Source organism: Xylocopa sonorina, chromosome 1 (genome assembly GCF_050948175.1).
Source record: "Xylocopa sonorina isolate GNS202 chromosome 1, iyXylSono1_principal, whole genome shotgun sequence".
Taxonomy (NCBI): Eukaryota; Metazoa; Arthropoda; class Insecta; order Hymenoptera; family Apidae; genus Xylocopa; species Xylocopa sonorina.
The window spans coordinates 2,461,143-2,478,873 of NC_135193.1; the positions used below are offsets into that span (position 1 = coordinate 2,461,143).

General features: G+C 29.1%; 4 protein-coding genes across 4 annotated transcripts; 2 read left to right on the forward strand and 2 right to left on the reverse strand.

Moving 5' to 3' along the window:
- The first annotated feature begins 1,367 nt into the window (after nt 1–1,367).
- On the forward strand, nt 1,368–2,412 carry LOC143432596 (complex III assembly factor LYRM7). The gene is made up of 6 exons (XM_076909379.1): nt 1,368–1,489; nt 1,597–1,669; nt 1,733–1,803; nt 2,044–2,125; nt 2,204–2,290; nt 2,390–2,412. Exons 1-6 carry the CDS (start codon nt 1,466–1,468, stop codon nt 2,410–2,412), a joined length of 360 nt encoding a protein of 119 aa, XP_076765494.1. The 5' UTR covers nt 1,368–1,465.
- Nucleotides 2,413–2,456: 44 nt separating this feature from the next.
- LOC143432628 (glycerol-3-phosphate dehydrogenase [NAD(+)], cytoplasmic) lies at nt 2,457–8,500 on the reverse strand. The gene is made up of 8 exons (XM_076909399.1): nt 8,358–8,500; nt 7,835–8,015; nt 4,094–4,234; nt 3,881–4,022; nt 3,576–3,688; nt 3,270–3,500; nt 2,985–3,184; nt 2,457–2,635 (listed from the first exon to the last, which is right to left on the reverse strand). Exons 1-8 carry the CDS (start codon nt 8,405–8,407, stop codon nt 2,605–2,607), a joined length of 1,089 nt encoding a protein of 362 aa, XP_076765514.1. The 5' UTR covers nt 8,408–8,500; the 3' UTR covers nt 2,457–2,604.
- Nucleotides 4,670–7,022, forward strand: Tpx-4 (thioredoxin peroxidase 4). Its single transcript, XM_076899403.1, has 5 exons — nt 4,670–4,847; nt 5,958–6,114; nt 6,408–6,625; nt 6,692–6,767; nt 6,862–7,022. Exons 1-5 carry the CDS (start codon nt 4,765–4,767, stop codon nt 6,988–6,990), a joined length of 663 nt encoding a protein of 220 aa, XP_076755518.1. The 5' UTR covers nt 4,670–4,764; the 3' UTR covers nt 6,991–7,022.
- A 275-nt stretch (nt 8,501–8,775) lies between the features above and the next one.
- Gpdh1 (Glycerol-3-phosphate dehydrogenase 1) lies at nt 8,776–17,046 on the reverse strand. Its single transcript, XM_076909398.1, has 9 exons — nt 16,973–17,046; nt 16,014–16,105; nt 15,229–15,406; nt 14,039–14,179; nt 12,890–13,031; nt 12,529–12,641; nt 11,869–12,099; nt 11,489–11,688; nt 8,776–9,011 (listed from the first exon to the last, which is right to left on the reverse strand). Exons 2-9 carry the CDS (start codon nt 16,055–16,057, stop codon nt 8,954–8,956), a joined length of 1,107 nt encoding a protein of 368 aa, XP_076765513.1. The 5' UTR covers nt 16,058–16,105; nt 16,973–17,046; the 3' UTR covers nt 8,776–8,953.
- Nucleotides 17,047–17,731: the final 685 nt, after the last annotated feature.

Below are 17,731 nucleotides of genomic sequence, written 5' to 3' on the forward strand. Positions count from 1 at the left end.
ACTTATAACGTAAATATGATATTTAAATTATACAGGAATATCTAGCGGAAATAAAATTCGGATTTATGAGAATTCACATGGATTAATCACTACTACAGTCGGTTGTCATACTAGATCTAATGAATGGTTAGACATACACGATTTCAACGCACAAGAAAAAATATTCTTGCTTCACTTTCTAACGTGATATAATTTAGTATTTTCATTTGTTTTCATGTTGACTTTTATTTCAGGTTATATTGTTCAAGTATAATATGTGATCTCTTTAAAAATTGTTCGCACTGTTCACGCATGACAGTCGACGGCGAAGTAAACTGCTAACGAACACGTGGCGCTATCTCTCTGGAAAGTGCTCAAACTGATCGCACAGCGTTATCACGGTATACAAAACGCAACTGGCACGATTTTGTGTTGCACAAAATTTAATGCGCATGCGTGTCAATAAATTCCGAATCGCAGAGCCATCTGAACTTCTGCCTTACTTGCTCTTTAGTTTTTCTTTCTCTTCCTTTCTTAGTATACAAAAAGACATATGCAGAAGATGCTGTAAAAGTTGAAGACGAGAATAAGTAATATATATTAATAGAATAATTAAAATTATATTTTATATTTTTTTGTAATTTTCTATATATATATATATTTTTTTTTTTTGTAGTAGTAATATATGTGTGGAAGAGGCTGTAAAAGTTGCAGAAAGGAGTAGGTAATACATATTAATTCGCGCCATCTATAAAAAAGAGACTCTCGTTCGCTACGTTTTTCAAATTTATTATTCACTTATTTCTGCGCCATCGAAGGTAACACATCATAATTTTTCTTTATAAAATATAGATTTATATTTCTAAGCTTCTACTTCAGTTTATCTAATTTGTTAAAGACTTGTTATTTGTTAAATAAAAATTGTTATATAAAAGCAAGCAATGTGAAAGTTAATTAGAAGGAATTATAGTAGCAAGGACTTTTACAGAGTAGTTCACTTCGCTGTCGATAACACTGTGCGACCAGTTTGAGCACTTGTCGGAAAGATGGCGCCATATTTTCTTCAGTAGTTTACTTCGCTGTCTGTAACGCCGTGTGACCTGTTTGAGCACTTTTCGGAGAGATAGCACCACATGTGTTAAAATTTAATTTTATAAAGATGTAATATTTTCAAGTGAGTAATATTATTTAAAATATAGAACAACATAATTTGCAATATAATTTTATATATAAGAGAGGAACAAGCGAGATAAACTAAAATATATATATGTTAAAATGTATTGCTAACGACGGCTTATAAGAGGCAATGCGGCAGTTCGCTGTATGGTGATCAAATTGTGCCGAGCATTTGCTCTAAAAGAAAGAAGAGAAGGAGGATCAGGTTTTTTCTTAATAATCTGTGCATATCTTAAATGTAACGTTAGAAAAGAAGTTAGTTTATAGTTTTCAAGAATTTTCTATTTTTTTTTTTTTTTCAGTTAATGGGATGGCAGATAATCTACGACGAAAGGTAATATTTATATATTATGCTAGGATAAGGAGGTTATGATTTAATTATTGATTATTATATGATGATATATTCATATTTCTTATTGGTTGAAGATTTGTAACTTTCAGGTGTTACATGTGTTTAAAAAACTGCATCGTACACGAATGAATACTTTCCAAGGCGATGAACATGCGTTGAAAGGTAAATTCAATAGAACTTTTAAATACTCTTTAAAAAGATAATATTTTAAGAAATGTTATTTAGTTACAAGAAACAAAATAAATGAGGAATACAAAAAGTATAAAAATGTCACAAATCCAGCTGCTATTGAAGAGGTAAAAATTTGATATAAAAGTTATAATTTGCGGTCTAATGAATATCTTTACATGATAATGCATCTAATGCAATACTGACAAATAATGTGTAAGATGAATTATTTTTTATTTGAGAGCAGTAAAATCTTATTAATTGTTATTTGTGTAGAATGAATTTATTCATTATTAAAAATATGTAGATACGGAACAAATTAATGGATTATTACAGTTCTGATTTTTTGTTCTATATAATGTTTTTAGTTAAATAAATTTGCGGAAGAAGTAGAACATGAAATACGGACAACAGTAATTCAAGCAGTTGAAACTGAACCTGGGAAGTTTGGTAACGTGTACTTTTAATCTTATAGGGAATATACATAATCTGCAGTCAGATTATTGATTTTTTGTGTGAACATTTTAGCGCTGCGCATTACACCTGATACAGCAATGGTAGACAATGTGCCCTATAAGGATGACGATGCACATGAAAATACTTCTATCCCGAAAGGTGAAAGAAAAAAATAGTAGATAATTATAAATGTAAAATAAATTATAAATTTTGTAATAAGTTAGAAAGTTAAATATATATATGTATATATAAATAAAGATTATGCTATTTTATGGAAATGACTATTTATGTAACGAGTCCTTTATTGTTCTTATACATTTATCTTTCTTTAATGAATAAAAACTCATTAATTTCAAATACACGTTACATCTTTTTCTACAGCTTGCTTTTCCATTTTTAGAATTTCTTCATGATTCTTAAAATTAATATGAATACGGGAACAATGTTTGCATTAAATAACTTTCAACATCAAATTATGCATTTTCGGCACCTTCTATCTGCATCCTAGAAGTAAAAATTAAATACTCTATGAATATCCATAAATTACACTTATGACTGGGAAATTTGCGCAGAACTTACTTTTTTAATTGTATATGTTATTCTTTTATGTCTTTGGAATGCATTAGTATGTTGTACTACCGATAGCGTCTTATCCCGATATAGATGGGCTTTTTAATATGTTAAAGTAATTTTAACAGTTTTTCAAAAAGAAAAAAATAGAAATAAACCAGTACTTAATACATGTACAATGTTTTTGGTGCAAACCTAATGAAACATTTGTTACATGAAATTATTTTGCGGGATCAGTTAAATAATTTGTAATGATTAAAAAAAAAATTAATTCTATACTAACACATGTGCAGGATGATTACGAATTTGGTCAAGTAAATCGGCTGGTCTTATTTGTTCAGTACAGATACGGTGTACTGCAGTGAACAACGGAAATTTATCTGTTAAGTTGCGACCTTTCAGCATTCCGTGCACTTCATCAGCAGTGGCCGGTCCTTGTAGTTTTTGTCCACCTAAAAGTTCTTCTTCAAGTTGTCTAATAGTCTATCGGAAGAATATAATATTTTATTCAAGACGTTGTTCACTGTTGAGAAACAGAAATTAACACGTAAAAAAGTATAATTTATACTTTGCCACTTTTAACGTATTGCTCGCAAACTCTGCGATTTCTTCCACCGTAACAAGTGGTTATCAGATCTGCCACACCGCAACTTTCAAAAAATGTTGACAGTTTTGAACCACTATAAAATGTATCTACAAATTTAACCATTTCCATTAATCCCAATCTAATGACAGCTGCTTTCGTATTGTCCCCTAGTCCTAGACCATCTACAAAACCAGCAGCACATGCTACAATATTCTAAAACATAAATTACAATTTATCGAGTATAAAATTAAACGGAAGATTATTTTAATAACGTTTAAGTTTACATACCTTTAGAGCACCACATACTTCCACTGCTTCGCAATCTTCAACAACTACTACTCTAAAATTAGGAGTTTGTATAAGGTCCCTTAACAATGGAGCCAAACGTTTGTCCCTACAGCCTACGAATAATAAAGAAAAGTAATTGTAGAACATTATGCGTATTAAATCTAATTAATAAATAATTAAATTGTCGATTAAATCTTGATATTATCATTTATATTAATTTCATCCTATATTTTCGACTTATCTTTCCTCACATAATCACTTTTTTTTTGTTAGATTGCGCAAACGCCGATAACTCAGTCAATTACCAATAGTTGTTTCGCAGAATTTCTCTTCAGCTACCTCGTTAGCCAGATTTGCGCCCATCAGAACGTAGCATTGAATTCTTAAATGTTTCTCAATTATTTTCGAGATTAGTTCAATGTTTGTCCCATCACCTCGATCGAAACCCTGGAAGGAAATTGAAAATTTATACGTAAGAAATGAAAATTAAATAACAACGCTTTATCAACGATTAATACCTTAATCAATGATATACCAACAGCGGTTGGTTTAATTTTATCGAGCAACGTTGCGCACAATGTTCGTATAAATTGATGAGGTAACACAAAAATAAGAATATCCGCATCCTTTGCAGCTTCAACAACATCCGGAACAGCAACCTGGAAAATATACAGTAACTTGTTGAAAAGTTTCATGGATTTAAAGAGAATTTTTTTTCATCGATCTCAACTTCAAACAATTAGTTTCTATCAGTGTAACCGAGCACTTATTTCAAATATTGCTTTCGCGTTACAATGCTACTCATTCGTAATTACCTATTTTTAAGATCTGTTTTCTTCAGCTCTGCCTGCAGTTGGGAGTTTCCACGATACGTACGTGACACGGACGGTTAATGGCGTAGAAAGATACAATTCTATATTAATCGCGAAAACGGTCATGTTTACTATGTACCGTACCTACGCATATACACGCATTTATTGTATATACGTGCAAGGAGATAACGTGACATCCATATCCTACGCTGATGAAAATAAAGTAGGGGAAGCTACCGATTGTAAGGTGTAATGTTATTTCATCATGCAATATATCAGTTTAACCAGAGTAGTATACGCTTCGCGAGCTTAGTTCTGATTGAGCCTCCGTTTCGAGCGAAGCTTTTATCTTCTATATTAATTCTGATACATTCATCATGAGACTCAACTCTATCATTCCGAATTTTGAGGTGGACACCACTCAGGGTCGAATTAATTTTTATGATTGGCAAGGAGATTCGTAAGCATTTAGAATTTTACTTTTATATTTAAAATTATATTTATATTTAAAATTTACTTCCATTCTATATCTTTGCACTATAAATGGCCAGCCTTTTTTGAAACGCTTAATCTAAGAAGAAAAATCAAATCGATATCTGCAGTGATTTTGATCGAAGTAACAACATTTTTCAACCGTACATGTTCATTGATTCTATTATATTCTCTTCATTTATTTCTTTTTAGTCATATTCTTCCTTCACAAACAAATCTCGTTAATACGTTCGTGTTCTTCTTATGTAATATGTCTTATATTAAATCTGTAGTAATTCTGTCTACAAAGCTTGTAACGGGCATTCGGGAAATCTGCTCGAGCAGATTTGATCGACTCAGATGATTATAGTTATATGTATATTTAACAATTCTAGTATTAAAACGTGTAATTATAGCTGTAATAAGCGTTCAACTGAGAGCACAGCTAGTTACACGTATAACACATATTAGTTTCACGTTGTATTTGTTTACTATGGCATAGAAGAGTCATCATAGTACGTACTTGTTTGAAATACGTTACATATTGTACATGTACATATATATTCGTTTGCAAATGGAGAACGGAGGAGCGAGATGAATATATGAGTATACTCATGCATGCCTGCATATATGTTAGTACGTGTATGCATGATAAAAGCATACAAGAAGGTGTTGGAAACCGCGGCAGCGTGATCGTGAATAGCATCTGCAAATTGCAGGACAAATATAAGTAATTTTCATTCTAATTCACCGCCTACGTAGTGATCCATTGCAGCGTGACATGTTTGTCTAACACATTCGTTACCTCTCGACATTGAAAAGATCAATTGTAACAGAATTCGGTAAATAAATAAAAAATCTGTAAATTCTGAGTATGATGTTGGATTGAAGAATTTTAAAACGCAAATTCAATTGTTAAAAGCAATGCCTTTAAGTAATATTTTTTTACTTCATTAGTAAGATAATAATGTTAAATTCTTTACACTATATCACTGGCTGCATAATTAACGACCAGGAAGGTGAATATTTAATATTTGCGTATTAAGATTATGCACTTAACGCAGCTACGTTAATGTTATTTATTTTGTATCATTTGCAGATGGGTCGTTTTATTTTCACATCCTGCTGATTTTACTCCAGTTTGTACTACAGAGTTAGGTCGTTTAGCAGTGCATCAACCGCATTTCGAGCGTCGAAACACAAAGCTTTTAGCTCATTCTGTTGACAAACTACAAGATCATGTTGATTGGGTTAACGTAAGTTGTTCGAACGAAAGATTATGTAAGAATTGTTAATATGATATTAATATTCTGCGTACAGTAGGAAGTAATGACTTTAAAACATTTATTTACAAAGTTAAAGAATATTCTTAAAGTCTTGTGACTATGATGTTGATAATAAAAATTGAATATTTCGTTTTAAGTATGTAACTTTAAGCGTATCGATATTGACATCCGGTAGTGATAAGATATCTAAAAAGATCTCCACTATATCTTCTAAAACGTAAAGTGTATGAATTAGATATTTTATACCGGTATATTTATTACAGGATATTAAATCATATTGTCGAGACATTCCCGGGGCCTTTCCTTATCCAATCATTGCTGACCACGATCGCAGTCTGGCAGTAAAACTAGATATGATTGACGAAAACAGCAAGGATGATCCGGAAACGGCATTAACCGTTCGTGCTTTGTATATTATAAGTCCTGATCATCGTTTACGTTTATCAATGCATTACCCAACATCTACTGGACGCAATGTAGAGTAAGCAACGTTTATTCCTGTCGATTGATATATATGATAAACGTGTTAACGACGTAAAATTTCTAGCGAAATACTGCGCGTCATAGATTCCTTACAACTTGTTGATAAGAGACCAGAAGTAGCAACCCCAGCTAATTGGGTGGTAAGAGAAATTTTCTCCTTGCTAATACATGATATGTTATTGTCAACTGTCGTAACTTTTATTCTTTACAATATATTGCATTAATTGTTTACAGCCAGGAGAAAAAGTTATGATTCTCCCAACTGTGAAAGATGAGGAACTTCCTAAACTTTTTCCCAAGGGAGTGGACAAAGTGTTAATGCCTTCTGGAAAGGTTTACGTACGCACAACCACGAATTATTGAATAGATATATAAATAAAGATTGATATCAAGTAAATAAATAATATATTAGAGCTTGCATATTAAATGCATAATTATACGACATACTTATATGTATATATGTAATACTTGTGAAAAATAAAAAAGACATCATAACTCTTATATAAACGAATATTATTGCAGCAGAAAATGTTAATCGAATTAGTTGCAGGAGTAATTTTTCAGACATAGTCTGTTTTCTCAATTGAAGAATTACATTTAAATATCTTATTTATTTTAAATGATGTGAGGAATGTTTAAAGTGCAATTTAAATGGTTCCGGGGAAAGAATATCGTGGAAGATATTTTTTGGACATTATTTCTTCCGAACTTTTTCGGAAGAATGTCTTTAAACATGCTTGAGTTACGACCTTCGGATGACCTTCTGAGATAATGTCAGGATAGTACATGAACCTACTGCTTATGTTAGAAATACTCGAAGTGAGGCCTGTTGGCGGCAATACGCTGAAGATTGATAATTAAGAATAGGTCAGTTTTTATATCTGTTAAAGTATTTATAACGTAAAGTTCGCATACCATCTTAAAAGGATTTCAGAATAAGCTCATGTTTTGTGTGTTCAAGGTCCCTTAAACGTCATAACTCGAGAAATGTATATGAAGAAAGTATATCTTTCAGAATACTACTTTTTTCAAATCTTCTAAATTCTATTTTAAATATTTCACGCACAGTTCAAGAATATTAACACATTTTAAATGTATTTGTAATTGTTAATTTTTAATTTATAGAATTGTTGGCAATTTGAAAATCAAGCTATGATACGTACGTTAAAAAAAGAACATGCACTTTTGTAAATTAAACAAAACTTACTATATTTTCCGGAAGTTTATGTCCAGGAAGATATTTCACATTTTCATGTAATTGATTTATAATGTCAGTCAACTTTTGACTATTTACTATTTCTTCATAAACATACATCGTTACTCGTGTTTCAAATTTGTTATTATATTTGACCGCATTGGCACCCACTATTTTTGCAATGGCTGAACCCCTGAAGTATAAAAATTATATAAGATATGGGAACATTATCTTACTTCATATTATTTATATTTGTGTACAAAATAAATATATTATGAAACAATAATCTATTAGTTGTAAATTACCTTTTAAGTAGTATGCAAAAGCTTACATAAATATTCGACATAATAATTGCGCATGCATAGAACTATAATAATTATATACACATATAAAAATAAGATAAAAGTTTATTTCAAATGATTAAGAAACTAATATACTTTCGTTAAAAATAAAATATAGATTATATTTCCTTCAAATACAGTATATAATTTTGATTCTCTGATAAGTTATGAAAAATATTATACTGTACACGTACCAGTTACCACTTCCTACAATGCACACCCTCTTCTTAGCTTGTTCAGCCATTTTTACAGAATCACAATGTATAAAATCACAAAGACGTAAGATATTTTATGTATCACAAATGGGCTTATTTTCGAATGCTGATGTACGATTGACTGACTGACCAACTAACTTATAAACTAACTTCAGTCTTCATTGACCTTAGAAACGATCGCAAATTATTTTCTAACGGTTGGCATCCACTGTTCTGGACCAAGGCCAATGTGAACGCAATAGCAAATCGTAGCCAGAGAATGAATTCTAAAAATAGGGGTGTCTTAATAATATCTAACATATACATATAATATTTTAATACAATAAAATAATTTCGTATTTTAAATTTAAGAAAAAAATACATCAAATGATTGATGAAACAATAATTTAAGTAAATACTTAAATTATTATAGCTATAACTTTTGCTCTCACGCTACATCAAATCATTATCATTATCATTCCGTCGTACAATAAACGCGCGCCATGACTGTAATAAAATCTGCGTTATCAAAAGATAGTCTTTGAGATTTAAATGACATGCACCTTTTTTTTATATCCTCCAGGTACATATAATCTTCACAGATGAGATCTTGGTGGTGGCAGTTGTAGTATTGATGTATTACCGCTATCAGTCCTAAATGTGAAGCAAATAAAATTAAAATTAAGGAAATTTTATATCTTCAATTTGTGGTGGCATTTACAATTACTGAAATCACATTATAACGTAAAACATTACATAATGCAATTATCGTAATTTGAAATAAAATTTCTTAATAGTTAATAATGCTGAAATTAAAGACTTTAGACAAAGGGCAACTATACTAAACAAATAATTTACAACGTTTTATTATCGATTAACAATAACAGTTATATATTCTTCATGCTTGTATTACATAGCTCAAGTTAATAGAATTCTATATAAGTAACAATCTATCAAAATCAGATGAAAATACAGCTAATTGTTTATAGACCTTTCTTAATACCTAGCATATAACAATTACGATAAAATATTTAACAAACTGTACAGTACATTTTTAACTGAGAAGGCATTATGTACTACTTGTGATTTCACCAATATCTACAGGTATTATACAGAGTGAGTGACCTAATACTAAAACCGAAAATAACTTCAAGACTGTTAATTGTATCAAAAGATGTTTGAAATAAAAGTTGCAACATAATAATGGCACTTAAAAATACAGGTACGTAGAGATATATATAAATATAATATACGTAAAATAAGTTACATGGTATTACGAATATTTGTAATACATTTATTTAAAAAATTGTTGTCTTTCTGCGAGGTCAGAAATGTACACTATTTTACGTATATTGTTTATGTATGTTTAATCTATATCTTATATAGCGAACTTTCGTATAAATATAATTTTGATAAAAAAAAAAAGAGTTAAAACAATATCATTTAGACAGAAAATAATCTTGCGATTAGGAGATTCTATACTTAAGAATACATATAATAACATATATTATATATGTTGTGATCATGTGAAATGTCTAACTCTTGAAATGAATTTAGTCTATCCGTAACCACTCGTATTGTAACTGTGCAGCGTCGATAATAATAATGTATTATATAGCCAATGCTAATTATAGACCATATCGAATCATATTTATACAACGTTGAATTGCAAATTTTTGTCGGATTCAAGTAATTCAGTTCAATTACTCCAGTAATGATATTAAGTGTGTAAAAATTATTAGGGTGATCTTTAATATTTAAAATAATGACGAAAATTCGGAAAAGTAAAGTAGTAGTAATTAAAATTTGTATCGACTATAATTTCAAATTTGTTACTGATGAAACCAATATGAGAGGAAATTGCAATTATAATGCAACATACAAAAATCTATATGCCCCCAAAAAAATATTGAAGAAACAGCTAATCCCTGCAGAATGTAACATGTTATACACATATTTTATTGAAATACACAACAAATACATATTAAATAAAATTATCTATTGTTCGGTGTCCTACTATATATATTTTGACTTAGCAGAAAGATCAACTATTTTTAAAATAAGAATTATAAGAATTTTTTAATTAAAACAACAAATTTTCAACAATTTCATTGTACAGATTTATAGAGCATAATACGTGTTATTTTGTTCCAATAATTCTTTCGTATTTGCCTTAAATTTGGTATTGCCTTTTTAAATACTGATAATACGGACAATTACGCGATAAAGACGACAACAACATCAATTGTAATGTTTTCAAGCATACAATAATTTCAAGTAAACATGGCGATTAAATATACTTTTATGTATATTAAAAGTATTCAATATAATCCTATATTATATGTGCAATGTATTTTATACATATGCTACACATTACGAACTTCTACACCCCCTTAGAGAGAGAAGTGAAGTTTTTACATGTTATATGTAGAAGGCATAATTAAATTTGACATACATATATATCTAATATCATTGTATATACATATATTTTCTTTTAAATAAAAAAAATATGATAAAATATAATTTTGTAATTTTTTGTCATTTTCAATATATATTATCTAATATATTGTTCCTTTTTGGCAACTATCTTGGAGAATTCCTTTATATATAATTGTACAGAACGCTTTAGTTTAATCCAACAAAACGTTTTATTTAGTAGAAGATAAACATTTCATCATGGATATGTATATGTAGCATTGAAAAAAATAGATATTCTTTTTAATATGCATAACAATTATTTACAAATATATATGTGTGTGCTATGTACATTCTACATATTCTATATATGTTAGTATTTAGGTACTTTGTGTAATTCTATAAATTATTTTTACACATACTAAACAATGTAACTAGACAATTATGTAGAATCATGATAAGAAACGTATTCGAATCTTAAGCAAGAACGAAAATATTGAACTAAATTTCATAAATATTATATATTCGTATAATATTTTACATTGAATTTCTAATTTTGGATATAATAATCCTAACATTTTCTGTTTCCAAAAATAAATTTATAATATGCCAAATAAAATGTATGTCATTATATGTTAATCCTAAGATAAAAAATTCAACAAAATTTAAAATAGTTTATCATTAATTACAATGGAGACACACACAATTAAGCTTACATGTGTTCTGGATGATTGCGTATGTATTCGATTAATTCTGCAGGCTTTATCTCACCAATACAAATACGATGTATGGCCGTAAAAAGAGGAAATCTATTTTCCATATTTCTTGCCTTCAGCATGTAATTTACTTCTTCAGCAGTGAAGGGGCCTTGTAATTTTTGCCCATTCAACATTTCCTTCTCTAATTCTTCTATCGTCTGCAGAGAAAGTAATACACGCATTTAAATGTTGAGTGCATAATTTCGCATGATGTACAGTCACAGACATTTTATATTAAAATATACAATATCTATTACAGTAATATAAATATTATGATACATGTATATACACACGATGTTGCTAAGAAACAGTATAATCAAGACGTAAATTACACTGACCTTGCCGGTTTTAACAAAAGCTTCTGAAACTTTACGATTGCGACCACCATAACAAGTGGTGATAAGGTCTGCTATGCCACAACTTTCAAAGAAAGTAGAAAGTTTTCCTCCAGGGAAAAAGACATCTACGAACTTAATCATTTCCATAAGACCTAATCTAATAACTGCCGCCTTTGTATTATCACCTAGTCCTAAACCATCGATAAAACCAGCGCCGCAGGCTACTATATTCTGTGTATTAAAAATGTAAAATAGAGAAATATGTATGTATTATTCTTTTATATCTTGTTGTTTTTTTAATTTCGTAATAAGAAAATACAGTAAAGAACATTTTGCAATTTTCTCTTTTAATAAAAGACGACAACTTTGTTCGTAGAGACTGCGAAATTAGCGCGTCCTATAATTACTTATAAGCATTAGGACTGCCCTCATAAATTATTGTTTATCATAATTAGATCTGCTGTCACCGCACTTTAAAAATTAATATCTAATCTAATCTTATAACACTTATATTGAGAAATAACCCAAAATAATAATCCTCAAGTTCAGTGAATATTTGAAGTGTGATAGATTAGATTTTACTAAATATTTGATCTGTGATAGATCATAAAAAATTAATTATATTATATAAACTTCGTAAAAAGATTATAATAGATTTACCTTTAATGCACCACAACATTCAACTGAGTCAACATCTTCAACAACTACAACTCTAAAATATGGGGTTTGTATTATATCTCTTAATATAGGAGCCATATTCTTGTCCTTGCAACCTAAATATTAAATAACAATGTATGGCATTTGTAGAAATAACAGTGACAATTTTATTTCACTGAAAATATGTACTAAATAATAAAAAACTTGAAATATAATCGCCTATAAAATTTAAATAGTTTATCGGTTACATATCCTTCACACATACTACCGCTACCGCTTTTAAATATATTGTCTGAATAATATAAATAATATAAATAATACTATTAATATTTATTCGTTTTATAATAATATGATGCATATTTACCAATAGTAGTCTCACAAAACATTTCTTCAGCTACTTCAGAAGCCAAATTTGCTCCCATTAATACGGAAACAGGAATGTGAAGTTGTTTTGAGATTATTTGTGAAATAAGTTCAATTCCGCCCCCCTCCTTTTTATCAAAGCCCTGAAAAATAATAATATAAGAAATATATCAACATTATACAACATTATTATCTTATTGTTATTTTAGTAATTTTTAGGATTCATTTTTAATTAAACAAATTAGTAACTATCCTAGAATGATTTTCTTTAAAATATTAAATATGCTATTTAAGTGTACAAAATATCTCGTTTGACGAAATTATGCAGTATTCAATAGTAAACATTATATTTTGTCTATGTCAGGATTTAGCTTAGATTCTTCAAACGCTTTCAGAGCTTCATTTATTTTACAAGTATGCAACCTAACGTTGTAACGCAGCAAGTCATTTAAAGATTATTAGGTCAGGAGCTGTGGTCATCATTAAATCACGAGCTTAGCGAGGTTGAATTAACTTGCTACGGGTTTTTGTACCGGTCGATATCCTTCAAATGGTCGTAATCGACGGCTATTGTACAGACTTTACGACTTTCAAGTATTTAAACACATAGTCCACGGGGTGTCTAAGTATACAGGTGGTGAATTTTGCAAATAGAGATCTTCTAATTTCCTTCCGTCATTGAACGTGGTTCAAGATGCAGGTTGTTCCGTTATGACCTAGCAAGAAGGAAGGTGCGGGAAAGGGCTAAATGGAATCCTTAGAGTTCTCTGACCATGTTCATAAATAAATCATTGCAGGGATAAAAGGTATTAACCAAATTGTACCCTTTAAGAGACTGATGTGCCTTTTGTGAGGTATGCATTGTTCAATATAGCTAACAATTGCCTTTATTTTATGATCATTTACGATTATTTCCTGATTTTATCATTATATCATTTATATACCTATTCTTGCTTTCTATATATTAAATTTAAGATAAAAACTTCCAATTTTTTTGTACTTTTTGAATAGGTGTACAAAAAGCTGTAAATGGTGTTTGGAACTAGTGAAGATAAGGTGTTTAGCAATGGATTAATATCTATATGATAAGGAGTATTTAAACTTCATATTTTAAAAAACACTATTATTAATGGACAAATTAAAAAGATACCTTTATCAAAGAAAGACCAACAGCTGTAGACTTAATTTTTCCCAATAACGAATTACATATTTTATTTATAAATTGATGTGGTATTACAAAAATCAAAATATCTGCATCTTTAGCAGCTTTTACTACATCAGGAATTGCAATCTGAAACACATTAAAATTATATATAACACTGAATAAATTTGGTAGATGAAAAGAGGATGGTGGTTTCATTTTTACATAAAAGTAATTACTTGTAATAATAACTTTTAGAAAATTATTTATCATATATAAATTACAATGGAATTAATTTGTTTAATAAAAATGATATTTATTAAAGAAAAATCAGCAGTAGAGCAAGGACATAGATATTGCCTCAAGTATTGCAGAATCATAATAAAAGGTCAGGATTTCTCATACATTTACATATCATATTACAATTTAAATTCTTAGAAGAGTATATATGCGTATACATAGCACAATCTAGCATTTGAATCAATATAGGTTCAGTGTTGGTTCAGTTGCGGTCAAGGCTTTTCTATACGAAGCTACTGATACTAAAAGTTACGTGCGAATGTATATGCATATATCATGTATCCATACCGAACCGTAGATAAGTACCTTAAATGCCTGAACGTATATTTCGGATGTTTCGTTAATATGTATAATGCAGATGGAAAAGTTTGCCCTACATTTTGCAGTACATCAAGAATTTAAAATCATCTTAAAATGTATGACTTAGTATATAAACCATTTCATATATACATTTAAGTTTTACAAAATTATTTAAAAAATTGATAAAAAATCATTCTTGTCCGACTTTAAACAATGAAATTAAAAATAAAAATATTCTTAACTGCAATTAATTGTTTCTCTTTATTTTGCAAACAAAACAATCATAAGAGATGCGTATGATCTTAACTACGAGTTACGAAAGTTACGTAATCAGAATGGTACATTTAACAGCAAGAGTAGAGTTCTTACATAATGTGTAGCATAGCATCATATACTACAAAAACACGTGTTCATAGATTTATGGAATTGCAAATATATTTATAAAATATTAATAAACAGATAAATCACGAACAAAATCCGTGCATTCATTTATTATTGTTTTATTCATGCCGTATTCTTTATTTATTCTTTTTTCATTGAATATAAAGTATGATTTTGTCAACTATTCAATTTGCAATATAAAATATATGCTTACTTACCACGTTTGGCGGAATTTTGTGTCCAGGGAGATACTTTACGTTTTCATGCGTTTCATTAATAATTTCAGTTAGTTTTTTTCCATTGATCATTTCTTCGTAAACATACATCGTAACGCGATCCTCAAAATTATTAAGTTTAGCGGCATTTGTTCCTACTATCTTAGCGATAGCTGAACCCCTACAAATTAGGTATAAATAAAATTATATGATAATTTATTTAAACTCTGATTTTCTGCACTAGATTTCAAGCATTCGTATAAATACATATATAAACGATGAATGAATGTGCATATTTGTATGCACATATACAAATGAGTACATTGCTTCAGGCAACAAAACAATTCATTAATGTTTCCTACTTTTTGAACTATAATATTAGATTGATCCTTTGTAACTAAATGTGTATCAGAGATTCAGTTTACTAATAAAATACTCATTTGAAAATCGTTATTTTGCATTTATGCGTTCGTGTATTGATATAATTTCACAGCAAAGAAATATCTTTTAAACCCTAATAAAATATAATTTAATTAAAATCTTGAAATTCTAACAATTCAGTTCCCGAATAAAATATTTTTATATACACATAAATTAACAATGTTGACAATAGAGATACACTGCATTCAGCACATACATTTCAACTCCAATCTTTTTACATACAACATGTAGAAATCAATAATTACACACAAGCACAGTTCGACTAAGCGAATCAATGACTGACAAATCTTTCTTTACTCTGGAATTACTTGCAATAAAAGTATTAATAATAATGTAATGCACTTTACCAATTTCCTGATCCAATAATACAAACACGTTGTTTGTCTGCCATGGCTTTAATATTACGCGAGAACTGTCCAACATCAAAGCGGGAGGGCGACTGGAACAGAGAATGCGAAAGGACTTGCGCTATTTTTTGTAAAAGTGGGAGTATGTGGAAACAGCGAATGTGTGATAGACGGTGTGTTCGTATCGCAGCAAGATTTGTTGGTTGACCAATCACAGTCCAATATGATAAAAATGCTATACATTAACTTCCAATTTTACTTCGTATAAATTATATAATTACTTGAAAACAAGAATGTTTATTAAGATATAAAAAACGATTTAAAAAATGAAATAATGGAAGTTTTTTATCAAACAGATCATTCTTAAATTATCAAATATACTAATAATAAAATTGAACTTGAATGGCATGTCCATATCATGTATAAAGACTTGAAAGCAACAAAAATATTGAATTTTATGATATGAAATAATCATAGCAATATTGTTTACAGGATAGATTTTCAGTTATAAAGTCTTAATTTGCTAACCATTGTATGATTAAGCATTTATTTGATATAAACATTACTATTTAACCATACTTATAGGTTATACGTATGGACAATATAACATAGTAGCTATAGGTATGCTATAATACATTATGTTATTAGTTTATTTGAATAAAATAGATATTAAAATTACATATATGTATATATATACACATATGTAAAATTATTATGCATGTGTTTTATATTGCAATAACTAATACCTGCAAATACGAAATCGTAACAGTTTTATACAGGACAAAAGTCCAGATTTTTAATTTTTCCATTATTTTTTAATTTACGATTGTTTGTATTTATTAAATAACCAAAGACACTTGATGATAAATGCCAACAACTCAATTTTTATACTTTTTGATAGTTTATGTTTAGAATAGTAATCTCTATTAATGCACATTGTTTTGTTTTGTTTTGAATACGAAATGTCATATTGAACTTTCGACATGATTTGTGTACATTTGAAACAGGTACAAAGTTTTTTATGCAGTTATCTGCACAGTTATCATACATCAGTTGTCTAGACAGTAATTTCGTCATAAAATTATGAATGAATAACAACAAGAGACTGTTTTAAGAATGTGCATTTCAAAGTTAATGCTTAAAAAATTACACACTACTTAAGTAAACTTATTAAAAACTTGTGAAGCACATCAGCAGTACAAGTTGTTCAAGGTATATAAAAATAAGATATATAGACGTACTTATTCAATTTGCTGCTGAAATACATAATTACTCTTCTAATTTAAAAACAAAATGAAAGATAGGTAAACGTGAAATATCCGAGTGAATTTTATCTATGATAGCAATCCCTTTATAATCATAACTCCGATGCAGTTAACAAATATATTTGTTATTATAAGCTTACTGCAATCTATATGGCAGCATGACGTTCTTTACATAATCTTTCTTGCAGAGATAAGGTTCACATATTTTTGTTTTTTTCATTTAGACGTAAACACACGGAATCAATAAATATTCTTTCTGCAGAAATTATTTTCTTACCTCTTTTGTTTTACCAATATGGTTATAACATTCTTAACATGTAAAATAAACTTCTAATTCCAGCAAACTCGCTTAAAATCTAAAAGTATATACGAATATGTATACAACTGTGAGAGAAATGTTCTGTCACATTATTTATTCCATCATAATAATTTATTTTTCCTTACACTTCTTTC